The sequence below is a fragment of the Aedes albopictus genome, chromosome 2, assembly GCF_035046485.1.
Source record: "Aedes albopictus strain Foshan chromosome 2, AalbF5, whole genome shotgun sequence".
Classification (NCBI taxonomy): domain Eukaryota; kingdom Metazoa; phylum Arthropoda; class Insecta; order Diptera; family Culicidae; genus Aedes; species Aedes albopictus.
In genome coordinates this window covers 73,366,916-73,394,362 of record NC_085137.1, presented here as the reverse complement: position 1 = coordinate 73,394,362, position 27,447 = coordinate 73,366,916, and the positions used below count along the sequence as shown (strand labels likewise).

Genomic DNA, 27,447 nt, shown 5'->3' with positions numbered 1-27,447 from the left:
TCGAGTATCACTCTCGAGTCCCATCGAATCTCGCAGAGGGTTACGGCAAGGTGATGGTATTTCGTGGTTGCTGTTTAACATTGCTTTAGAGGGTGTAATAAGGAGAGCGGAGATAAACTGGAGTGGATCATCGGATGTCCCCTCAGCCATCTTCAAGTGTAGCTGCGCCAAGCCGCTCTTTCGTCGTTGGTAGGGCAACTGCTAGCTTGGGTTTAGTAAACTAAGCATTATTTGTGGCGACACTTTGAGCGGAATGTTGGAACCTTATCGAGCGACCACTAATGTTGTTGCATGAAGTGGGTGACGAGGTACATAAGTAATATTACAGCGTGCTTAGCCGTAATTGCAATATTTGAAGCACCCCAACTGTAAAATTTATTTACTGTACTACTTCATCATACTTTGGATTGGAATTCGCTTTTATCCATCTTGTTACAGAACACAAAATAGTTTACAAGGTTCACCACGAACACACCAGAAAAAAAAAATTTGTAATATTTTGTCGATTTCCTGGTGAAATATTTCAGTGAAAAGAACTGTCACTGAAATATTTCCAGGGACTATAAAAACACTTCAAAGCGTTACAGAAAGACAGTAAAACCATATTACCTACAGAATACCGATATAGTCATAAAATGATTAAGTCATTGCTGTTTAACGTCAGTGAAACCTGATGTGTATCAGTGGAAAACACCTAACGGCTGCAGCAGATCTTCTTCAACAGATGCCTGCGGTATATTATTCATGTATGATGGCTTCTCAATGTTGTGCTGTTATGGCCAGATAAAACCCATATGGAACCGTCTAGGTCAGTACGATTCAAATTTATTGAGGATTGGCTTCATCCACAAAAATAATACATATATGTATTCTAAAGTGAAAAGGGGCTTAGTTTCTCTTTCTTTCTCTATGCGTATCCTGGAGTACCACGTTTTAGAATTAGAGCTTCAAGTATTAGAAAATTCTACATATTCGAGTACGTAAAATTAATAATCCGACTACGACTCATATGATTTTTAAATCTCTTTCTGATTCCATCGGTTTATAGGTTTAAATACTTCCATCGCATCTTTCAATATATGTATAGGTAATCTATCCTCTGTGATTAATGTTTTTCTCACATTCTTTTAACAAGTTAATCTAGCCTAGTCTCCAGAACAATATCTTTAAAAGACTTACCTTTTCCCCATCGGGCTTAAAACTCGTTCCATCAACACTTGTTCCACCTTTTCACTAACACGATTTAAATATGTATCGGATTCCATTCATTCACACACGTTCCTGAAATTGCTTCTCTGTCGATTTCTGTTGTACCGAGTCCCATCGAAACGAAAACGTTCTACTACATTCAACCGAAAAAAAAAATGAGCCTGTGAGGGTGTCATCTCAAATAAAAGAAAACAAAACAACTTAAAAATCTGAACGCCTACCTGTGTGTGAGCGATTTTTGTTTTGCCAATTTCTTCTACATTTTATTGTTGTTGTTGTTCCCTCCCAATAGGATAAATACTACCACTAGATAATGGTTCTATATAAATTATATAACAGTTTTTTCTTTATCTTTGTTTTCGCTACTATCGCTGTTCTGCACACTGACTGCCCCGCCAAATGGTGGACAATAGAGCTGTTTCTTTTTTGCGTTCACAAAGATTTTCAGATTCTGAAGTCTACTTTCATATCTTGATTGGTTTCTTTGCTTGTTCGAAATTTTCGGATGTTTTGAAATATCAAAAATATATTTATCATAATTAACAGGAATCCTCTAATCAAATTACTGGAGGAATTGGTTGCGGAATTTCGGATTTCGGGAGGAAACCTAGAAGAAATTCTTGAAGGAGTCCTTGGAAGAATTACTACGAACATTTTTGGTAGAATCCCATTGGAGTCCTGAGAAATCCGTGAAAAAATTGCTGCTGCAATTTGTTGAAGCATTTCTGGAGGAAATCACGAAGAAAAATTTGGAAGACTTGGAGCATTTCCTGTAGAAATTCTAGAATTTCCTGAAGGAGTCATTTTAAAAAATCCTGGAACATGCATAAGAAAAAAAAAATCAGAGAACCCCTTTTAGGAATACTTGAAATAATTCTTGAAAGGATTGCTTGAGGCAGCCCTGCCTGATAGAACTTCAAGAGTGATCCTTGAAGGAAATCTTTGGAAACGTTCCTGCGGGAATCTTTGATGCAATTCCCAGAAAATTTTTAGAAAAACTTCTGAAAGATCTCTTTTTAATTTCCTGAATACATTTTTAGATATACTTCCGGACGAATTCTTAAAAAAAACCTGCAGAAACCCTCGAATGAATTTCTGGAGTGAGACTTGTAAGAGTTGTTAGATAAACTTTGCTTCGGAGAAACACCTTGAGAAAATCTTGGAGGAATCTCTGGATAATTTCTTTGAAGTGGATAAATTTCTGCAAAATTAATAGAGGAATCCCCAAAAGTCTTTGGCAGTACTTCTACAGAAATTATTGGAACAATTATTGGAGGATATTTATGAAAAACTTCTGGAAAACATCTTGTAAGAATTCCCGGAGGATCCATAGGAATATTCTTGGAGAAATCTTTGAAAACATTTCTGAAGAAGTTGGTGGAAGAATTTCGCGAAAAAATGAAAATTTCGGAGCATCTTTTGGAGGAAATCCTTTAAAGAATTCCTACTGAAATCATTGGAAGAATCTAGTTAGGGGTCCTTGGAAAAACTTCTGGAATTATCCTTGGAAGAATTCCCAGAGACATTTTTGTAAGCACTTCTGGAGAAATCCATGGAAGAATTCTTGAAAGAATACTTTGAGAATTTCAGAATAACCCTTGAAGATTCTAGAGAAAACCCTAATAGAGCTTCTGAAGTAATCCTTGGAGGATGTCTTGGAAGAATGTTTGGAATTCCTGGAAGAAACCTTGGAGAAATCGCAAAAATCCGTGGAAACATTTCTGGAGGAGCAAATTTTCTGAAGGAATTTTGAGATAAACTCCCGGAAGCATCCTCGAAATAATTCCTGCAAGAACCCCCGGGGAAAATTCTGGATGGAAGCTCGAACGAACTCTTAGATGAACCGTTGAAGGAAATCCTTCGAAGAAATTTTCTGAGAAAGCTTTGAAATTTATCTGGAGGAATGAAGGGATAAATTGTCGAATAAGTCCTTGAAAAAAATTAAGGGGAAATCCTTGGCAGAATTCATGAAGGAATCCCCAAAAAGAGTCCAGGAGAATCCATTGGAGAAATTTCTGGACGAATCTTTGGAAGAATTCTTAGAAAAAAATGTTGGAGGAAATTCTCCTCTTAGAATCGTTTTTGAATCCTTCTAGGATGGTTCCTGAATTTATCTGAGATGACGCCTGAGTCCTTCTGGTTCGATTCCAGAATCCTTCTAGAATGGCTCCTGAATTCATTTGGGATAGTGTTTAAATCCTTCTAGTATGATTTCAGAATCTTTTAGAGATCGTTTTAAAAAGGGATGGTTCCTGGGGGAATCGGCTAAGACAAATCCCTGGGACTCCTGCAAAAATGGAAGAATTGTCAGAGGATTTTTTTCCGTCTAAAGTAATTTCAGAATCCTTCTGAGATGATTCATGAATCCTTCTGTATAATACCAGAATCATTATGGGATATTTCCCTCATCTTTCAGGGACGGTTTCTGACACCATCCCAGGAATTATTCCAGAAGGATACAAGAATTATCTCAGAAGAACTCTGGAACCATCCCGGAAGGGTTCTCTCTAAAGAAGTATTCTAAGATGGTTCCAGATGGTGGTGGCTCCTGGAGGAGTTCTTGAAGGACTTCTTGGAAAACTCCTTGATGAAATTCTCGGAAGAATTTTTGGAGAGTTTCCAGAGTTCTCCTGATGTAATACCAGAATTGTTGTGGGACATTTCCCGAAACTTTCAGGGATGGTTTGTGCACCATCCCAGAAGGATTCTGGATTCTGTCTGAGCATTCCAATGTGGATTCTTGTAGGATATTTCCTGAATATTTCAGGAATGGTTTGTTGCACTATCCCAGATGGCTTCTGTAACTATTCAGGAACCATCCCGGAAGGATTATTTCTGAGGATTTATTCCATAATCGTCCTTCGATAGTTCCAGAATCCTTCAGGGATGATTACTGAGTCTTTCAGGGATGATTCCAGAATCCTTCTGAGATGGTCTCAGAAGGTGGTGGCTCCTTGAGAATGTCTTGAAAGAATCCCTGGAAGAATCGTTGATGGAATTCTAGAAAGAATTTATTGAGAGATTACTTCGTCTGGAATAATTCCAGAATTCTCCTGATATAATACCAGGATTCTTGTGGGATATTTCCCGAATCTTTCAGGGGTGATTTGTGGCACCATCTCAGAAGGATTCTGGAACTATCCCAGAAAATACAGGGACAATCTTAGAAGTATTCTTGAACCATCCCGGAAGGATTATTTCTGAGAAATTATTCAAGAATGCTTCTTGGATAATTCCAAAATGGTTTTCTTCGATAGTACCAGAATACTTCAGGGATGATTCCTGGTCTTTCAGGGATGATTCGAGGATCCTTCTAAGAAGGTTTCAGAAGGTGGCTCCTGGAGGAGTTCCTGGATGAATTCTTGATGGAATTCTCGCAAGAATTCTATGAGAAATTCCTTCGTCAGGAATAATTCAAGAATCCTCCTGATATAATACCAGAATCCTCCTGACACAATACCCGAATTCTTGTGGGATATTTCCCGAGCATCCATCCCTGAAGGATTCTGGCATCATCCCAGGAGGATTATTCGGGTATAAGTATTCGGGAACCATCCCGAAAAGATTATTTCTGAGGAGTTATTCCAGAACCCTTCTTCGATAGTTTCAGAATCCTTCGGGGATGATTACAGAGTATTTCAGGGATGATTCCAGAATCCTTCAGAGATGGTTTCAGAAGGTGGTGGCTCCTTGAAAATGTCTTGAAAGAATCCCTGGAAGAATCATTGTAGAATTCTAGAAAGAATTTATTGAGAAATCCCTTCGTCTGGATTCTAGAATAATTCCTGAATCCTTCTTATGTAATACCAGAATTCTTGTGGGATATTCCCCGAATCTTTCAGGGGTGATTTGCGGCACCATCTCAGAAGGATTCTTAAACTATCCCAAAAGAATACAGGAACCGTCTCGGAAGTATTCTTATACCATCCCGAAAAGAATATTTCTGGGGAATTAAATATTCCAGAATCTTTCATGGATAGTTCCAGAACGGTTTTCTTCGATAGTACCAGAATACTTCAGGGATGATTCCTGGTTTTTCAAGGATGATTCCAGAATCGTTCTAAGATGGTTCCAGAAGATAGTGGCTCCTGGAGGAGTTCTCGTAGGTGTTCCTGGAGTTGATGGAATTCTCGAAGGATTTCTTGGAGAAACTCCTTCGTCTGGAATAATTTCAGAATCTCCTGATATAGTACCAGAATTCTTGTGGGATATTTCCCGAATCTTTCAGGGATGGTGTTTGGCACCATTCCCGAAGGATTCTGGAACTATTCGGATCGAAGTATTTGGAAACCATTTCTAAGGAGTTATTCAAGAATCCTTCTTCGATAGTGCCACAATCATTCTTCAATAGTTCCATAATCTTTCAGGGATGATTCCTGATTCCTTCTGGAATGATTCCAGAATTCTTCTGAGAATGGTTCCAGTAGATTGTGGCCCCTGCAGGATTTCATGAAAGAATTTCTGAAAAAATGCCTTGAAGGATTTGTAGACATAATTCTAAGAGGAATTCCACCGTATGGTATATTTTCAGAATCCTGCTGATGTAATACCAGAATCATTGTGTGATAGATCTTTCACGAATCCTTCAGGGGTAGTTTTTCGTACCATGCCCTTCGGCAATCATCCCGGAAGGATGCTTTCAGAGGGCGCATTTCAGAATCCTTCTTGAATAGTTCCACAATCCTTCAGGATTGATGATGATTTGAGATGGCTCCAGAAGCTGGTGGCTCCTGGAGGAGTTTTTCAAAGAATTCCTGGAATAATTCTTGATGGAATTCTCGGAAGTATTCTTGGAGTAAATTCTTCTGTTAAAAATCCAGAATCCTTCATGGTCCTTCTGGGATGGTCACTGGATCTTTCTGTGATGGTTCGTTCCTGAATCCTTCAGATGAAATTCCAGAATCGCTCTTGGATGCTTTCCAAATTGAAGCGTTTGAAGGTTTGTTGAACCATCCCAGAGGGATTCTGGAACTATCCGAGAAGATTACAGAAGCCATCTTAGAAGCATTCTTCAACCATCTCGGAAGGATTCCACAATCCTTCTTGAATAGTTCCAGAATTTTTTTTGGTTTGGTTGCAGAATCAAATTAGAAGTTTTAAAATCCATCTCTAAAGGATTTTTTTTTCGGATGGCCCTTGAATCCATCAGGGATGATCCCAGAATCCTCTTAAAACATTTAAGAATCTTCTTGCTATGGTTTCAGATTTTTTTTAGACGTTCTAGAATCCTTAAGGTATAATTCTAACAAAAGTTCTAGAATACTATAGAGATGGTTCCTAAATCCTTCTGAACTAATTCCAAAATACTTCGGAAATAGTTTTCAAAATGCTTCAGTGATGTATCCAGAATAATTCTGATATGGTCACAGTATGCTTTTGAGATGGTTTCAGAAGCCTTTTGGGAATAGTTTTAGGATATTTCTGAAACTGTACCTGGAACATTTCTAAAAGTATTCAAATCATCCTAGAAGGACTTCTTTAGATATGTATTCTAAAACAAAAACAGTAGGATTCTGGAACCAATCCATACCCATAAGGATTCTGGTAATATTCCTGAAGGAACCTGGAACTATTTTTTGAGAATTCTGGAACTTTTTGAAAGGATGATGAAGGATATCGTTTCGCCATATTATTTGATATAGAGCTTTAGTAAACTTTAGAAAGGGGACATTGGATGCCAATCAAAGTATGAATGTGATGTTCAGAATCTAAAAACCTTAATGAAAAGATGAAACAGTCTAGTGGACATAGATCACACTCTGTAAAACAATATAATATCCTAACAACAGAAAAAAAAAACACTATCAACACAAAAAAACGGGCTAAACGCAATAAGGAATACTATTCTGTCTGTTTCTCTGGATATACATATTTCGTTTGTCTTGGAAACTCAAACCTAGTCGGAGATGAAACCTAAAATGCACATATCTACCATCTATATACCGTACACTATACAAACTGTACACCCAAAGTATACAGCTACGACGAAGCACCACCGGCAAATCTAGTGTTGAATCTCAGTCGAAGGTGGTCCACTTGCCGGGCGCTGCTACCCTGGTGCTGCCACCTACTGCAGAGGGGATGATACTGCTGCTACTGCTGGCGTTACTCGGGCGACCACCACCACCATTCGCAATGCCGAATTGTTTCAAACTGCTACCGCTGTCCCTATTGGCTGGAAGTAGGCTACTACCGTTAGCCGTCCCTAGAAGACTTGTCACGTGATGTTGTTGTTGTTGCTGCTTGCCGCCGTTGATGCTACTACTACTACTAGCGCTATCTAGGAGTGAGAACTTATCTAGACCGTAGTTTCGTAACAGCTCGAAGTCGTGATTGGGGATTTTAGCGGAACTGCTACCAGGACTAAAACCGGGGCCAGTCCCTGCACCTGAACCGGGTGGGAAGTTCCCTTGCGAGAGCGAGTGCTGATGGTGTGCTGCCGGGTGATGATGATGGTTGTTGAAGGTCGGCGGGGCGTTGAAGGACGACGACAGTGGCGACGAGGTGGCCGATTTGGTGCCATGAAGATAGGGTGGTGTAAAGTAAGGGTACACGGGATTATTGAAACCGTACGTGGCCGTTGGGGTCTGCGGCTGGGGTGATGTGGCGGCGCCGGAGGTTAGTGCACTACTGCGAGCCGGTTTCGTGACGGCGGCGGGGATTGGTCTAGCTTTGTCGTTCAGGGGATCAAAGTCCTCCAGCTCGAAGCTGGAGTTGGTGGTGTCCAGATTGATTAGGTCGTCGGAACCATTGGCCCCGTTGGATTGTCCGTCCGTTCGGGACGCGGGGTGATGTGCGGATGATGAGGGGGCATTGGCGGTAGCGTTAGCGTCAGCCACATCGACGTTAGACTGTGGAAGGATACGGTAGATCGGTGTAAGCGACAGGTATTTGTGAACAGACGTGGGTAGAGGGCGGGAAAGGTTTAGGCGGAGGTTGAGGGGGGTGTATTTCTAATAATGTTCGAATTAACTGCATTTTTTAGAACTAAGCTTGTGCTTGCCTTAACCAGTGATAGTAACAACGATGAGGAATTCATTTCAGCACACGATTGTGCAATTCTTTACACAAAGACACAGTTTAAGCTTGGACATCCCTAGAGAGAATTGTTAGAGGAATCCTAAGAGAGAACTCCAGTAGGAATCCCCAGAGGGAACTCCTGAAGGAATCCCCAGAGAAGTCCATAAGGAACTGAGGAAGCCCCAGAAGGTACTCCTGTAGAAATTCCTAGAAGAATCCCCAGAGCAAAAACTCCAGAATGAATCCCCAAAGGGAACTCCTGAAGGAATCCCTAGAGAGAATTACAAGAGGAATCCCCAGAGGGAACTTCTGGAGGAATCCCAAGAGGGAACTTCTGTAGGAATTCGCAGAGAGAACTCCTGGATGATGTGAAGCTATGCAACATAGGCTTGCGAACAGCATGTCGACTCAGTCCCACACAGATGAATCCCTAAAGAGAGCTCCTGGAGGAATTCCTAAAGAGAATTGCAAGATGAATTTCCAGATGGAACTTCTCGAGGAATCTCAAGAAGGAAGCTCTGATGGAATTCGCAGAGAGGACTTCTGGATCAATCCTTACTAGGCCTGTCCAGCTTTTCAAAAATGTTCTCTGATTCTCAAGTCCACCCCCATATTTTGATTGGCATCCTAAAAGAAGTAACTGGTCAAAATTTCAGCCAAATCCGTTGAAATTAAGAGGTGCATCAAATCAATTTTGTGTTTTTCGACTATTTTTGAACTTCAAAAAATCATAACTACTCTAAAACATGTCAAAACTTAATTCTTTCGGCAGAAATTAAAAGCTATACTTGTTTTCTACAACTTCTCCGAACAACGTGTGCCAATAAAATTGAAGGAAACATGTGTAATTATCACATTTGTAATCAGAAAAACCTTAAAAAGTTGATTTTTTGATAGATTTCGTTATGGAACACCCTAATATACTTAATAAGTTGGGTTTTTCAAAACGGCATCATATTCTCCAATGTTTTTTGGTTATTTGCTTCTTTGACACCAATGCTGTAGGAGTTGAGCAAAAATTACTAAAATTCGTGAAAGTCAAATGTGGCCTAAAAACTAGCTTTTTGGAGGCAATCACGTTGTGGCGCGAAATTGTACTGAACGTAGTAGCTTTGCTTTCTAGTAGTTTGCCTTGGCTACCCTCTACCACGGGTGATAACAAACAAGCGCGATGACAGGTGTTGGCTATCATATCAGTGCTGACGCGATGCCACTTTTTGCGCGCCAAAGCGTGATTGCACCCGAAAAGCTAGTTTTTAGGCCACATTTGGCTTTCACGAATTTTAGTAATTTTTGCCCAACTCCTACAGCATTGGTGCCAAAGAAGCAAATAACCAAAAAACATTGGAGAATATGATGCCGTTTTGAAAAACCCAACTTATTACGTATATTAGGGTATTCCAGAACAAAATCTATCAAAAAATCAACTTTTTAAGGTTTTTCTGATTACAAATGTGATAATTACACATGTTTCCTTCAATTGTATTGGCACACGATGTTCGGAGAAGTTGTAGCAAACAAGTATAGCTTTCAATTTCTGCCGCAAGAATTAAGTTTTGACATGTTTTGATGTAGTTATGATTTTTTGAAGTTCAAAAATAGTTGAAAATCACAAAATTGATTTGATGCACCTCTTAATTTTAATGAATTTGGCTGAAATTTTGACCAGTTACTTCTTTTAGGATGCCAATCAAAATATGGGGGTGGACTTGAGAATCAAAGAACATTTTTGAAAAGCTGGAGAGGCCTAATCCTTACAGAGAGCTCCTGGAGGAATCCCTAGGTAGAATTGCTAGAGGAATCCTGAAGGTATTCCCAGAGGGAGCTCCTGAAGGAACCCAAAAGAAACTCCTGAAGGAATACCCTGTGAAGTCCATGAGGAAGCCCCAGAAAGTACTCCTGTAGAAATTCCTAGAAGAATCCCCAGAGCAAAAACTCTAGGATGAATCCCTAAAGGGAACTCCTGAAGGAATCCTTCGAGAGAATTGCAAGAGGAATCCCCAGAGGTAACTTCTGGAGGAATTCCAAGAGGGGACTTCTGGTGGAGTTCGCAGAGAAAACTCCTGGATGAACCCCTAAAGAGAGCTTCTGGAGGAAGAGTCCATGAGGAACTCCAGCAGAGGGAACTCCTGGAGGAATTCGCAGAGAGAACTCCTGGAGGAATTACCAGAGAGAACTTCTAGAGAAATCCCTAAAGGCAATTTTTGGCGGAATCCCCAGAGGAAACTCCTGGAGGAATCCCCTGAAAGAAATCCTGGAGAGAGCTCCAGAGAAAACTTTTGGAGAAATCTCCAGAGAGAACTCCTAGACTCTGGAAGAATTTCCAAAGGGAACTTTTGGTCTCTAGAAGAATCTTCAGAGGACATTCCTGGAGGATTCCCCAGAAGAAAATCCTTGAGAAATCCTCAGAAGAAACTCCAGTACAAATTTCTGGAGGAATCCCCAGCGAGAACTTCTAAAGAAATCCCCAGAGGAAATTACTGGATGAATCCGAGGAGGCAACTCCTGGAGGAATCCCCGAAGAGAATTGCTGAAGGAAGCCCCAGAAGGAACTGCAGAAACTTCTATGGAAATTCTCAGAAGGAACCCCTAGAGGAATCCTCAATGGGCAATAAGTGGAGGATTGCTTGAAGAAGTCATAGAAGTTTCCTTGAGAAACATTTGCTGTAAAAATAATGAAGTTGAGCCCAGATACACTTAAAAGAAACTCTTCTAGATTTTTCTTGACGAGCTATTCCACAGACTTGTCCGGGAATTCTTACGGAGGTTTTTTTTAGAAATTTATTCTGGAACTCGTGCAGCCAAGATTCCGAAGTCTTTCAGGAGTCCATGTACAGATTTACCCCAGAAATTGTTTTAGGGACTTACCCAGATACTCTTCCATTCTCTATTAGGAATACCTTCAGAGTATTCTTCTTCTTCTTCTTCTTCTTCTACGTCCCCACTGGGACTTGGCCTGCCTCAGAGTATTCTATAATAATTATTTCAAGAATTATTCGAGTCATAACTCCAGATATTTTTACAGAAATTCTTTCAGACATCGCTTAAGAAACTCTTTACGAGCTTTATTCAGGAATTTTTGCAGAGAATTCTCTAAGAAGCTCCAGAAACTCGTCAATTTCGTCAGGAGCTCTTCCAACGAATTACCATGAATTACTCTCGAAGTACCTCCAGTGCTGCTTTTAGAAAAACTTCTAGGAACTTGTCCAAAGATTGTTGTAAGAATTTCATTGTTTTCTAGAAATTCCGCCATAAATTTTTCTTGAGTTTCCTTTGAAAAATGCATCGGAAAATGTTCCAAAAAACACTTCAGAGAGTTTTCTGGCGTTCTCCCAGATAAACCTACAGAAATTTTTAAACAATTTTCTCCAGGAATTCATTCACGAGATTCTCTTATGATTTCATCAAGCATTTCTCTAGAAGTTCTTCCAGAGATTTCTCAAATTATTTATTTAGAGACTTCTCCAGGGTTTTCTAGTGGAGTCTTTGAAATAATTCCCACAGTAATCTATAGTAGAACGTCTGAATTTCAGAAGGCTTGGAAAAATCCCTCATACAGTTTATATGAGAATGTCTGGAGACGTTTTCAAAGAAAATCTGTATAAATCTCGAGAAGAATTTTTTAAGTAATATTTATAAGAATATCTGGAAGAATTTTTAAGCAATTCTGTGAAAAAACTCTGGAAAAAGAGGAATTTATAGAAAAATTATAGTGGAATTCTGGGTACATTCCTAGAAGAATTTCTGGAGAAAGCATCGCTGAGAGAGATCTTGCAGAAGCTCCTGGAGAACTTAAAATTTTGACTTTATGGATGTTGACTTTCTGGAAATCTCGGCTTTCAGTCTCTGAAGAATTACTGGATGAATCTCTGGAGCTAAAATCCAGGAGGAATCCAGGAGGTTTCCTGGAGAAATAATGGAAGGTTTCCATGGGGATTCTTTGAAAGCTTCCTGAAAGATTTGCTGAAGAGTTCCTCTAGGAAACTCTGGAGTAAAACCTCAACAACTGTCTAAAGGAATTTTTAGAATAGTCTCTGAAACAGTTCTAGAAAAAAATCTGCAGAAACTCCAGTTTTCTAGAGAAATCTATGGAGAACATGCATGAGGAGTCTCGGAAAGAATTTCTGGTTGAATTTTCTGATAGATTTCAAGCGGCAATATCCTAATGAGTTCCTGGAATAATTCGTGCAAGAATCTCAGACACAACTTCTAGAATCTAGAGAATACTCCAGAGAGCAACTCCAGAAGGAATTTTCGGAGGAATCCCCGGAGGATTTCTTTTAGAGAAACCTGGAACCTGGAAGATTCTCAGGGCTAACTTCTAGAAGAATCTGTAAAGCACTTCTTAGAGTAAACTTTAAAGGAATTCCTCGAGGAAATGAGTTCAAAAGATTTCTGCAGGCATTTCCAAAGAAAGTGTACAAGATTTTTTGGCTGAATCTCGGGTGTAATTCATGGAGAAATCCTTGGAAGAATTCCTCAAACGGTATCTAAAAGAATCTCTGCAAGAATTTTTAAGCAATTCTGCGGGGAAACTCTTGAAATATAGGAATTTTTACAGAAATCGTGGAGAAACTGGATGGAAAGCATTCTGAAGCAAGCATCTCTGGAGGAATTCTTACAGAAACTCCCCAAGAATTTCCAGAGAAGTTCCTTGAAGAGGAATCTGGAGGAATCTCTTCCTAAATGTATCTTTGTTTAAAATCTTAAAGGAAATACTGAAACAGCGTACCTCCAGCTTGCAGGAATTCCTAGAGGAAGCTTCCAAGAAATTTCTCAAGCAATCCTGTAGGAACCCTCAAGTGAACATCTGGAGTAAATCGTGGAAAATTGTCTGAAGAAGTTTTTAGAATAATCTCTACAATCAGTTCTGAGTGAGTCACTGGAACAACTCTTGGAGAAATCTCTAACGAAATTCCTGCGTTTCCTTGGGAAATCTATGGGGAAAGATTTCACGTGAAGAATTTAAGAAGGACTATCGGGAAGAATTTGTGGTTGAATTCCTGAATGATTTCTCAGATACAACTCAAAGAGAAGACTCTGGAGCGACTCTAGAAGTAAATCACGAATGAATTTAGGATGATTTTTTGGATAGCTACCAGAAAGATCTCCTGAAAGAATCTCAGGACTAACTACTAGATTCTTAAGCATTTCTAGGAGTAAACTTCAAATGGTATCTAGAAAAATCTCTGCAAGAATTATAAAGCTATTCGGTGCGGGAAACTCTCGAAAAAAAAGAATTGTTGGAGAAATTATTATGGAATTCCAGATGGGAAGCATTCTGGAAAAAGCATCTCTGGAGCAGTTTTTGAAGAAGCTCTCCAAGAACTTAGTTGTGGAATTTCCTGAGAGTTCCTGAAGGAATCATGTAAAAACTCCTGGATAAGTTTCTGAAAGAATTCCTGAGAGTCTTTAGAATAATTTATAAAAGAATCTTATCCCTGGAATCTTTGTGAAATCCTAGAATATTTCCTGGGTGAATCTTCGGAATATTTTGTAGAATTTTAAGAAGATTCGCTTTAAGAATTCCTGGTTAAATACAAAATGCAAAAAATAATCAAGGGATCTTTGGGAGAATTCTTGGAACAATCTCTGGAAGATTTTTTGGAACAACCCCTGAAGAACTCTGTGGTAGAATCTCTGAAGGAATTTCTGAAGGATGAAGAACTCCAAAAGAAATCCCTGGAAGATTTTTGAAGGAAACTCTGGAGAATTCCTCGAGCAATGTCTGATGGGATATACAGGGTGTTAGGTTCATGAGTGCAAACTTTTTAAAGGGTGATAGAGGACCATAAATGGTGAAAAAAATTGTTCTACGCATATGGTCAAATCTCAACCGTTACGTAGTTATTGGGCTCCAAATGTTTTTGACACTTATTGCCTTACCTGGCTATAACTTTAAAATGGTCAAACTTATCGCAGTTTTTTTACTCTTATTCGAAAGATTATTGAATTTTCTATCAAATGGCATCTTTGAACCGATTGGTTTAGCTAAATAACTAAGTTTTCTAGAGCAAAATAGCTAAAAATAGCGTGTTTTTATTTGTTTATGTCCATTATCTTTAAAACATGCGTAATAAATTAAAATTATTTCTTTGGGAAAGTTGTGGCCCCTGTTCCACTCTACAATTTGTTCTTTGACGCCAAACTTCTAACTCTTATCGTTTACTTGCAATTTTGATTTAAATGTGCAGCACAGTGCGCAAAAAAGTGCTTACCATGATGATTGCAAATTTCTGATCTGAAATGCGACGTTTAAATCAAAATTACAAGAAAACGATAAGAGATAGAAGTTTGATGTCAAAGAACAAATTGTAGAGTAAAACAGGGACCACAACTTTGCCAGAGAAAGAATTTTAAATTATTACGCATTTTTCAAAGGTAATTGACAAAAACAAATTAAAACACACAACTTTTAGGCTTTTTGATCTAGAAAACTTAGTTATTTAACTAAACCGATCGGTTCAAAGATGCCATTTGATAGAAAATTCAATAATCTTTCGAATAAGGGTTAAAAAAGTGCGATAAGTTTGACCGTTTTAAAGTTATAGCCAGTTAAGGCAATAAGAGTAAAAAACATGGGGAGTTCAATAACTACGTAACGGCTAAGATTTGACCATATGCGTAGAACAATTTTTTTCACCATTCATGGTCCTCTATCACCCTTTAAAAAGTTTGCACTCAGGAACCTAACACCCTGTATAGAGGAATTCCTTGAGGGAACTTCGACGGAATTCGTTGTGGAAACTCCAGAAGAATTGCTAGCGCAGTCTCTGTAGGAACTCCTGCAGGAATCTCTGGAGGATTTCATGAAAGACTCTTTGAAAGAATCACGGAAGAACCTTTAGAGACGTATCTAAATAAACATGTAGGAATGAAAACTATAAAGTTAACATATGAATAATAGAGTCCAACATGAAAATTTCCTTGGCTAAGTTTTGGCGAATTTGCAAATGTGAAAATAGTCAATAATGGGGCACGTTCGGTGTAGTACTAGATTTGTAGTAATGAGCTGAATTTTAGTATGGTGAGAAGGTCAATTCTCCGTTTCTGCAATGAAATGGTGCAAAAAGCGTGGGTATTATGATTCCTTGCCTAATTTGATGCTGTTTGAGCAAAACTTTGGATAACTATATTGTTTATGTTGCCAGAAATGGAGAAAACAACAACACTGTTGCCCAAAGTTTTACTCAAACAGCATCAAATTAGGCAAGGAACCATAATACCCACGCTTTTTGCACCATTTCAATGCAGAAACGGAGAATTGACCTTCTCACCATACTAAAATTCAGCTCATTACTACAAATCTAATACTTCACCGATCTGTCCTATTGACAAATACGGTTTCCTGTAAACAACTGCAAAATTGTCCATAGAATACAAAACTAGAGCTCCAATTATAATTAAGTAAGAACATCTAATGAAAAATAATAGTTTCATTTAAAGAATCTGTACATTGGAGCAACACATTACCCATTCTGGTTTTCAGATCAACCATTTCATAAAAATAAACATATGTAATTCATTATAGATTTTTGCGAATCATCCAGCTGAGTGGAAGATAACTAACTGTTAACCCTCTACTTCCCATGGTTGCTCTAGAGCACCATCGATTTTCGACGAACTCCGGACAAACGGAATTAGATGAATATGATGCAATAATTTTTGGAATATGGTTATAACCTCATAAGGTTAACCCAACTACTACCTACTTGTTTCAATAGTTGAACTATTGATAAACAATCAAAAACCTATTGATTTACAACCAAAATTTTTTTCATTGATTTCGAAAAATTTAGCCAATTTGCAATAACTTTTGTTCTACCACTTTTTTCGGAAACGCTTTTTTGGCATAGATATAGCCGTTCAAAGTCGTGGGAAGGAAAGGGTTAAATTCTAGACCGTTCACAAACTGTCGAAATTTGCGACAAAGTGGCTCGTACTCTCGGTGAGACTCGAGCTTGCAACTCCTACTCATTAGACAGGCGCGTTATCATTACTCCTCTAGAAGCCTCGAATTCGAGTTCAACTCCAATAAGCACATGGTAATCTCTTTTTTTTTGTGAATCACACTTCTTTCAGATGAATCTGATATTCCCAAAAATGTGTTTTAAACTCTTCAGGGTTTCTCAAATTTTAAAGGATGTATCTTTCTGTTTCTTAAGGAAGGACTATTGATATCTATTATCTTGTCATCGATACTCATAGGAGTACTGAATTGATGCAGTGAGCCTCATCGTCGTTACTATCACAATAAGCTATAGGAAGTAGGAATTTGAAACAATTTTGAACAACTTCGCTGAAAAAGGGGTAATCATTATCATTAGTTGGGCTTATTGATACATTCAAACCAAGAGTGTAAAGAAAACCGTAGTTTCGTCTCAAACTAATACTATAGAAAAGCGTAAATTCTGAGTGCAAAATTGTGCTTGAAAAACTTGAAACTTTTACGATATTATTACGGTTTGAAACATTCACACATACATAAAAAAGAGTGAAAGAAATATCTGAAAACGCAGACACACGCACACATACTGGAGCTAAAAGAAAAGATAAACAAATTACACAAGCAAATGGAAAGAAAAACAAGCACGGTGATATAGGTAACTGAGAAGTTAGAACGTAAAGCTGCACGGAACAATGCAATGGATGATGTCTTCGATGGTGGAACGACAACTGATGATGATGAGTGAGCGTCTGACTGAACTGAACACCATCAACGAATGAACGAACGAACGAATGAACGATGAGAGTCGCAGTGACTGCTGGTGCTGATGCGAGAAGTGATGAGAATGAATGAAGTAATCTGAGTACACCAACTCAATGATATGAGAGCGTGAACATTGTGTGAGCGAGCACAGCCCAACCATGAAGCTTGAAGTGTGCTGATGGATGGAAGCTCTGAGAGAGGTGATCGTACATCTAAGCTAAGAATTGCACAGTGAGAGCCACTAGAAGCTAAATTCATATACAGGTGAGAGAGAAAATCAAAGTCTTACTCAAACGGTGTGATTTGTGCGTTTAGTAGATTCATTCGTTTTTATTGATATGGTGATGTTGGTTGGGTTGCTGGTTAGTTTGGGTTCGTTGGTGACTTTTTCGTTGTGGCGCTCTCTCTGGTTCTCTCGCTCATCGAAAATTGTGTACGGTTATTCTCTTCTATTGGTTATTGGTCGTAGCGGCGGCAGCGGTGGTGCTCGTACGGATGGCCGTTAGAAGGGCCTTTGGCATCTTTGGCACGTTTCGAGTTCAGTTGTTTTTTTTTTGTTTCGATAAGGTTGGCGAGGGGTTGCAAGAATGTGTTTTGGACAATTTTGTACACGGAGTGTTTGAAAAAGAAACGATATATGCAATATGGATAGAGAAACAGAGGTATCGTTAGGTTAGTGCGGATAGCATTCTTCACGGGTTCTGCCTGGCTTAGAAAAAAAAATGCCATGGATTTGGATATAGACGCTCATACGTCGTAGTTTACGACGGTGTGCATGCTCAGTTTACGCTCAATGCGGAATCTCGTCTTGGGATTTCAAATCAATGTTAGAGGTGTGGGTCATTCAGATTTCGGGATTTGAGGAAAAGGTTGTAGTGATACATAAATTATATAAAAAGAAGAAAAATAGAGTAAACGGTTAGCTATAGAAACAGCAGGGTTGATTTAGCCTAGTGTTTGGTGTAAGCGGATCATGGAGAGCATCGTGTTCTTGGAAATAATTTTGTACATCATATAGCTTAGATCATTCAGAAATGTTATACTCGTGTGTAGCTGAATTCTGTCTGCTTTCTGGATTTCAAACATTAACTTTTAGAATGTCATTGAAAATATCTCTTTTTTCGTCGGACCGGTTTAGACAGGAGGTTTCACCCTGAATTGCCAGGAAGAGAGACTGCCGCGTATTGTTAAGAGACATGAGAGATCATGATGTACTTCTCAGAGCCTTACTGAGAAGAAGCATACTCAATAAGGTCGAAATGTCAGCTACAGGCGTTTCTAAATTACAGAATGATCAAAGCTTCATTCACTCACAGACACACATTCACCCTTTCGAATACTATAAATATAAGATCAAAACCTTCATGAAGGCATCAGAAGCTTTTCGAAACGTTTTCGGCACGCACACTCTTACACAACCGTTCGAAAGACCAATATTGGGTACGTGATGGCGGGGGCCTAAGGATTCAGTCTTTCCCAAAGAAAATTTCCAATATTCACAAGCACTGGGTTGTTTCAAAAGCAATGCATGAGCAGATAGTACAATAGCAAGCAATGGATGAAGTAGTAAAGGAAGTAGGAGTAGAAAAGCGGCATTACCTCTTTGCGGAAGGTGGGCTTCGGTGCCAGCGGTGGCCTCTGCGGTGGCTGCGGGGCCGGTGGCTTATGATGGCTGTTAGCGTGGTGATGGTTGTGATGAGTAGAGGGAGGATGTGGCAACGTGTTCGAGTGTTGCTGCACGGTCGCGTGACCCGGTACCTCTGCGCCGGTACCGTTCGATAGCAAATGATGGTGGCCGGTGGTGGTGATCGACCGACCGATCGGATGATGATCACTAGATTCGAGTACGATTTGGCTACTAGCGTCGTTGTTGGTGGAATTATTTGGCGTTAGGGTGATCAGTTCGTCAACGTCAAACTGCGTCACCAGGGGGTCGTTCCGACTCGCCTTCAGTGGCGGAGGAGGCGGTGGCGACGGAAGCGGTGGCGATCCGGTCGTGTTCGGAACCGAGGAATGATTTGGCTTCGATTGCATCATGGCAGCGTGATGTAGGAAATTGTTATAGTTTCTATAGGGTGACGCCGAGGTCGACGAGGAAGACGAAGGGGGAGACATTGGCGGGGGTGAAATCTGGATGGCGGCGAGGGCTTCAGCCGCCGTTTGGAAGCGCCTCGGGGGCACCGGCGGACATGGCATGTCCGGCGAAAGGTCAAAGTTGTGATCGTCGTTGTTGTTGTAGTTATTTTCCACACTGTGGAATCCTCGATCTCCGTTGACCTCCGGCGTTCCGTTGTGGAGATCCAGCTGTAGAAGCGGTTGTGTGGAGGCTTCATGTATTCGGGGCAGTCCTGGGCCTACTCCAGGGGGACTCACCGGAGCTCCCGTTCGCGATGAGGGCCGATTCGGTGAATCTAGGCTGTACGTCGGCTTGAGCTATATGGGGGTTGAGGGGATGTTTGTGTTTGCGCATGATTCGTAGTTGATGGAGCACGAACACATGGACGCGTGTTTTGAACGTGAATGCATGTTACACGAGATATCGAGGTCGAGTAATGGAAACAGAGATATGATTGAATTTTTGAGTTTTTAATGACACAAAATGTGTTTTCGGAGAAAGAGATATGGGAAGCAGAAAGTATAAAAACAAGATTTAGACACACGAAAAGGTAGAAGTGTTTTTGGTGTGTTTGTTAGGTTTGTATGTTTGTCCGAAGGATGTATCTTAGTTCTAAAGGTAATTTAGAATTTGGAGAGCATCAAAAAAGTGTTTTAAAAATCCATCACCAGTGACCGACACCGTACAAGAACTCAAACAGCTGTTACCTACCATATTAAAGTCCAATTGTAATCTAATTTCATGTTCTGAATACTATATTGAACCTTTGCATTGGCTAAAAATGTCAACTAAGAACAACAACCATTTGAAAAAATCGAGCTGTACATAACACCATATTCCAATAGACATGTGTATGCATTGCATATTCTGGGACAGCTTATCTCTAGTACCACAATTCAGACAAATGATGCTGAGGCTGAAACTAAATATGTCAATATCTGGTCGAAAATCTTTCAAAGATCACGCCAGCAATTCACAAAGAATCTCATCACAATTTCTACAAGGATTCTATCCAAAATATCTAAAAAAATTCACTAAGGATTCTCTAGAAAAAAACTGCTAAGGATTAAGATATTAATACACAGAAAATGCGTGGAGGATCTTATAATGTCTTATAATGTATCAGGATTTGTCTAAGAACTCGCAACCCTAAGTATTCCAAAGACCCTAATCTAAGTGTGCAACAAAGATAACGCCAAGGGAATCCGGTCAATGCTCGAGATGGAGTTTGTAAAGCATTCCGTCAGGAACCCCTCAAAGGTTCTAGCAGAAATCTTTCAAGATCGTGGGAGGAGCTCGTCAACCGAGGATTATGTCAGGAATCCGATAAGGATTGTGCTAGACATAATGGTAGACGCCAGGTCTACATTGCCAAGAATTACCCGGAGCGAGCTTGTCATAAATATACAGTGTCGGACAAAACAATAAGACCACCAACCATTTTTCATACAACATGGCCAAGTTTGACGATGTGATGCTCGGTTTCTAGCGAACCGATTTGGCTGAAATTTTGACAATCGCCATAGAGTTACGCAAAATTTGATTTGTATTTAATTGATTGAGTTCCGTTCACTACATCAAAAGTTACAGATTTACGAAACGACAAAATAATAGGACCACTTTCAGATTGCCATTACCAAAGGATGCATCAAAGTATCTGATGATTGATATTCTAGTACTAAAATTAAGGATGTCATTTAAACTTGGGGACATTTGAATTGACCACAAAAAACCAGCATAAAAATCTGATGTTTTTGTTTTGTCGCACCGTATATCTGTAACTTTGGAAGTAGTGAACAGAACTCAATCAATTTAATACAAATCGAAATTCCCGTAAATCCATGTCGGCTGCCAAAATTTCAGCCAAATCGGTTTACTAGAAACCGAGTACCATATCGTCAAGCTTGACCATTTTGCATGAAATAGGACCGGTGGTCTTATTTTTTTGCCCGTCACTGTATATACATGAATTTCTGTCTGTCTGACCCTTATGGATTCGAAAACTACTGAATCGATTGGTACAAAATTTTGTATGGGTAAGTTTTTGAGACCGGGGAAGGTTCTTAGCATAGTATGAGATTCTTCCCATTTCTGAAAAAGGGGTCTCCCAAACAAAGGAACATCTCTAAGGAGTTGCATGTCAAAAGACACAATGGGCAGGCAGTAAGACGTTTGCCGGGACAGCTAGTATGCAATTAAAGGGATCCTTCAACTTTTATTAAGGCTTTACGGGGCGTCATCAGAATGATCAGTCATTGCTCTCAAACTTTGAAGATGCAAATCTCGAGTTCTATACTGCATGAAATGGGTTCAACAATTGATCGTTTGTATGTGATGAACAATCGACTAAGTTTTCAGTTCGATTAGTCCACTGGAACTAGAGATTTGCATCGTCAAAGTTTCGAGGGTGATGATGATGACAGTGACGGAAGATAGCAAAATTAAAACGGTGTCCCGTATCACCTTAATGCTGTTCGACAGGAAGTTTTAGATCTTACGCTTTGCAGCTTGCTTTGCAATTATCTGTTATCAGATAAGATCGCGAACTGGCATGTTTCTGATGAGGAATCATTGCCAGATCACAAACATATTAGGTTCGCTTATAAAGCCGGACCAAATTTAATTGAAAGCTATAGAAACCCAAAGAAAACTAACTGGGACCTCTACCATTCATTAAGGAAATTCATATAAGGGTGAACAGATCTTGTCATGCTAGCTGCCCAACCCGACAGAGGTAATTAACAGGGATGTCCCTTGATGGAATGATAAGCTGGCAGAACTGAGGAAGAAATCTAGATGGTTGTTCAATAGAGCAAAAGTTACATCTGATTGGGTTCCCGAGCAAAGTCCAGCAACAAAATTACAGCAAATCGAAAACATGATTTGTATTCAGCAACAAATTGATATCACATTTTGATATCATTTTATCTTTACTTAATTTGATTTCAAATTTTGCTTTCGGTTTGCTGTCATTTTGAATTAATGTAAATATTTAGTGTTACAATAGTTTTTAAATCTTTCAGGCTTTTAGTAAACTATGTGAAGTAATTCTAGGGATATATCATTAGTGCAATTGTATTATTGCATTTAGGATTTGATATCAACCGAAAAACTCTACATTCAACGATTTTTCATTTTTCTTGCGCTGATAACAAAAAGAGATATCAATTTGCTATCATCGATAGCAGGAATGGTTTTCAATTTGCTGTCACAGGAACATTTTTCTGCTCTCCTTTTTGATGTTTTAACCGTTAAAACGACCAAAACGACAACAACCTGAGTTATCAAAATTTGCAATATCACAACATCAAAATTAGTTTTCATTTTGCTATCAGACTTTGCTCGGGTTCAGTATAAACAAGCCCTTACAGAATACAACAGAGAATTGAGGCAAGTCAAACGGAAGGACCGGAGACGGGTATGTGAAGACATCAATAAGGCTCCTATAGATGCAAGGTTCCATAAAGTCCTTATTCGGATGAAGAACGAGGGTCGAATGGGCATTGAGTTCTTTCAAACGTTTCGCATCTGCCAGGAAAGATGGAATTTTCCCAGCTTTACTTCAACATGGAATAGAGGCAATTTGTGCAATCTTAACCGAAATATTCAGAGCCAGTATTACTTTAACCCTTCTTGTGCATTAGGGTCATTTTTTTGACCCAAACCGTGCACTACGTCAGCGAGCTGCTACCAACGTAAGAAGGTTTACTTACATACCTAACTCAAGTAACATTTCTTAGTCAAGTAGACGGGAAGCGATGATGGTTCTCAACATAAAACCAAAATAAAATGTAGTAGGTTTTATGACGGTTCTCAAAACTTCTACAAGATTAATTAGTCATCACAATGTTACTTGCGAAGGCGTGGCGTAAGGTTCGTGTTGCTTTTATCCCAAAAGCTGGCAAACGGAACAAAACAATTCCAAAAACCTTCAGACCCATAAGCCTTTCTTGTGTTCTGTTAAAGACCATGGAGTTTAGTAGAAATGCCTCTTTGCAAATTTCAATATGCTTATCAATGGGTAAATCTACAACAATGACGCTGCAGTCGTTGATGAGCAAGGTTGAGAAATCGCTTCAAGCCTAGGTAGTAGCCGTGGTTTGTTTTCTCGACATTGTGGAAGCATTCGACAATGCCTCCTACAGCTCCATGCGTTCAGCGATGGAAGCAAAGGGCCAGGAGAAACGCATTATTGCATGGATAACATCTATGCTAGAAGATCGGGAGATTTCTACTGATCTCGGAGGTGTGCGGCTATCTGTTAGATCTATGAAGGGCTGTCCTCGAGGAGGAGTACTATCGTCCTTACTGTGATCTTTGGTGGTGAACGAACTCCTTAAAAAGCTAATAAATCAAGGTTTTGATGTGATAGGATACGCAGATGATATGGCCATTTTGTTACGTGGGAAATACGGTACTACGATTTCAAATCGGCTTCAACGTGCGCTGAATGTTACTCTCAAATGGTAGAGGAAGGGGGGATTAGACGTAAACCCTTTTAAAAGTGTTATCGTTCCTTTTACCAGAAGGAAGAAAGTACATCTTACTTAGCCTTCTTGGGATGAAGTTCCAATTCCAATTCAGTTCTCGGAAGGAGTTAAACATCTCGGTGTAGCTTTGGAATTTTCATCTAAACCAGGTAATAACTAAGGGTACAAATGCGCTTTGGGTTTTATTAAAACAGTAGAGGATTGGATGATTACGAAGAACAATTATGATGTTCCCTTTCATGTGATTAAACCAAGCCGCATATTTGGGATTCTGATGGGCCAAGTTTATGTCCAGGTTCTATTGTATTTTATACTGATGGGTCTAAGATGGGTGAAAATACTGGTGCTGGAGTTTTTGGCTCCGGTATAAGTAAAGCTATACCAATAATGGGACGTAGTCCCACTGTGTTTCAAGCAGAAATTCAAGCCATATTAGAGTGTGGTAATACTTGCCTGAGGAGAAATTACAGATTTGCAAAAATCTGCATCTTCTCAGACAGTCATGCTGCTCTAAATGTGCTAAGGGCATTCACGTGCCAGTCCAAGCTAGTGTGGAGTTCCTTTCGAGATTTTTTCGGTGTTCTTTTGGGATTTCTGAGTTTTTTTCCTGGAATTTCTACTAGGATTTCCGCAGGAGTTTCCCATGGGGTTTCTGCTGCAGTTTCTCTCGGGATTTCTTCCAGAGGTTTTCCCGATATACTTCCAAAGGTTCTCGCTGGATTCATCCCGGATATCCCTCTAAAATTTATCCAAGGTTTCCTTCGGACATTTTTCTTATTAGTGTTCTGCAGAAGTTCTTCCAAGATTTTCTAGCAGAGTTTTTCGACATTTCTCTTGAATTTCCTCACGGGATTTTACCCGTAGTTGCTCTCACGATTTCCCCTAGAGATTTTCAGAATTCCTCCTTGAATTTCCATAATATTTTTCTTCCCGAATTACTCCCCTAGAGTTTTTTTCCGAGAAGTCCCATTTTTTTCGATTTTTTTCCAATAGGACGCAATCAGTGAAGTACTAGATTGAAAGTAGTGAGCTAAATTTTTGTATGGTGAGATGATCAGTTCTCCATTTCTGCAATGAAATGGTGCAAACAGCGTGGGTTATATGTTTTCTTGCCTAATTTGATGCTGTTTGAGCAAAAGTTTGGGTAACTGTGTTGTTGTATTAATAATTCTTGCAACTTCAACAACACAGTTATCCAAACTTTTGCTCAAACAGCATCAAATTAGTCAAGAAATCATATAACCCACGCTGTTTGCACCATTTCTTTGCTAAAATGCAGATCTGATCATCTCACCATACAAAAATCCAGCTCACTACTTTCAATCTAGTACTTCACTGATTGCGTCCTATTAGCTTTTGTGGAGCTTCTCGCCTGATTTCACCTGGATTCTCTCCGTTATTTCTCCAGGAATGTCGTAAGTTATCCCAGGACACATTTTGAAGAAAAACTTTAGGAAAAAATCCCTGCAAGAACTACGGGAGGAACTATTGAAGAAATCCTGAAAGAAACATGCAGGATCTCAGGGCAACTTCTGATAGGGATACCGGGAAGAGCTCTGGGATTAATACCGTGAAAATTTGTTAAAAAATGTTAGATGGATCACTGCAAGAAATCCGGTAAACAAGTACGATAAAAAGTTTGAAACAAGCTGTGAAAGAAATCATGGGAAGAACTCTATGAGAAATATCCACAATAGCACCTGCAGAAATACCAGAAGGCACTTCGGGAAAAAATCTTATGAAAAAGTTCCGGGTAAGTTCAGAAAACTCTGAGAAACATCCCACGACTACCACCGGAAGTAATTTTTTGAGAAAAGTCCCGGGAGAAACTACGACAGAAATTTGCGGTGAAACTTCAAAAGTAATTCGCTGAAACTCCTGTGGAGATCGATGGAAAAACTCTAGAAGAAAGTAAAAGAAAATCGGGAGTACTTACGTTCCTTTTAATTCCAGCTAAGTGCTGCTCTAGCACGATTATCAGGATTCCTTATTGCTTTTACTTGTTTTTCGAATAATCATCAGGAGGAATTATCAACAGCCACAAGTTTCCAGTAAGAAACTTCAGCATTACGAGAAAAATATTAGTTTTGACAGTCTGACTACAACCACGGACTAAAAGCTCATATCAACAAATGAGTAAACACTGATGTGGTACAGTCACAGTAGAGGTTTCAAAGCGCTTGAATCGAATTGCAACCATCGCGCAACCATAATGGCAATGTTGCATTCTGAATGTATTGCAACAAACCACCGCAAGCGACACATGTTTGTCCCACCTTGAACAGAATACGATAAACATTTGATAGTGCTTTTAGACATTTTTAAGCTATAACAGTTAACTTCGAGTAGGTGAACAGTTTTGAATTCGGCTTCTGTTTTGTCACCAACAAAAATTTTCGAGATCATCTATTCCAAATTTTCGACCACCCAGTCCTGCAGCGATCAAGATGGACAAATTCCCGTGACACCTAGGTCTGAGAGATCGTAGAGCTGTCTATATCTTTCTTAGGTGTCCAACTAACCATCCTTTCCCATCCCTCAGCAGTCGCAAGGACGTGGCCAGGGCAGTTCTCGACCATTGGATGATTGCGACAGTCTTGTCTAAGAGTAAGAGATTAGTCCCAAATTTTTTGTGCTATGGTTCGGACCGGAAGGAGGCAACCCCCATAACAGCGGTCTGGGACTGTACCACCTACGAATTTGTGCGACTCGCTTAATGCTAATGCTAATGCTAACAAAGATTTTCGAGATCATGTCATTATCTTTACTAGTTGAGACGAAGGATAAACTCCGTGTCTTCTTTGTTATTTGTTTTGTGCTCTTTTATCCAACAATTCCCGTCTCTTGTTTTAGTGAGTTTCTAAGGAGTTTCAAGACACAAAACAAACCTACTGGTGAACTCATGAACGCACCCGACTATGATTCACGAAGTAGCTCTGAGCTTTTTGCAGTTAAATGAAAAACGCATTTACTCGACTGGCAGTTCTGTTTCTCAGGAACAATGTAGCACAGAACATTATTTTGTCCATCATAAAATCATTTGATTGTCATGAAATGTACTTTTGCTAGTTTTGCTTCATACGCACAAATCAGGTGGATGCGAATGAAGAACTCACACAAGGATTATTCTTGAAACCATGGTATTCTGATTGTTGTTCACGATCAGAACATTCTCATCTCTGGTTTCATGAGAGCTGCAGATTTCAGATGGCTTCCAAGGCGTTTCAGGGGAATTTCCAAGGGGTTTGTGGGGGTTTTAGGAATCTATACATGGAGTTACAGGGAAGCTTCAGAGGTGATTCAAAGCGTTTCAGGGGATTTTAGGGGCTTTCCAGGGAGTTAAAGGGGATTTCAAGGCGTTTCGAGGGATTTCAGGGGACTTCAGGGGGTAATGGAGAAGTTTTCGTAGGTTTCAGTAAGCTTTCAAGGATGTTCCAGAGGGGCTTCAACATAGCCGATGCAGTGAGCATACGGGTATTCAGCACGACCATGCTGAGGGTGACGGGTTCGATTAAGGGTCGGTTATTTTCTTGACGTTCTTGGACATATAGTATCTTCCTGCCTGCCACACGATAAAGCGTGTATGTTATACACAAGCAAAATAGTCATTGATAGAGGAAGCTCTCAATTAATAACTTTGGAAGTGCTCATAGAACACTAACTAAGCTAAGTAGCAGGTTTTCAGATTTCACCGATCTTACTGTTGGGATTCACCAGCATTTGTAAGTTTTATAAGTCCACCTTATTGCTGATTTGAACAGTTGTGCTTCTGCTATACTCGTAGATATAGCTTCAAAACTTACCAAAACATTATTACGTATCTTAGATTTTTGGTAATATGTGATTTACTTCATCCAACGCTGCTAACATGCACGTAATTTACTGTTGATATGAGTGGAGTA

General features: G+C 39.6%; 1 protein-coding gene across 6 annotated transcripts in view; it reads right to left on the bottom strand.

Moving 5' to 3' along the window:
- Positions 1-1,410: 1,410 nt before the first annotated feature.
- The window catches only part of LOC109427595 (DENN domain-containing protein 1A), an 80,313-nt gene continuing 54,276 nt past the window's right edge, over positions 1,411-27,447 (bottom strand). For 2 of the 6 annotated variants that reach the window (XM_062849915.1, XM_062849916.1), the window contains 2 exons: positions 18,539-19,372; positions 1,411-8,060 (listed from right to left, as the gene is read on the bottom strand). In XM_062849915.1, coding sequence (XP_062705899.1) covers positions 7,227-8,060; positions 18,539-19,372 — 1,668 coding nt within the window. In that variant the 3' untranslated portion in view covers positions 1,411-7,226. The other 4 variants (XM_062849919.1, XM_062849920.1, XM_062849917.1 and 1 more) reach the window with 3 other exon arrangements.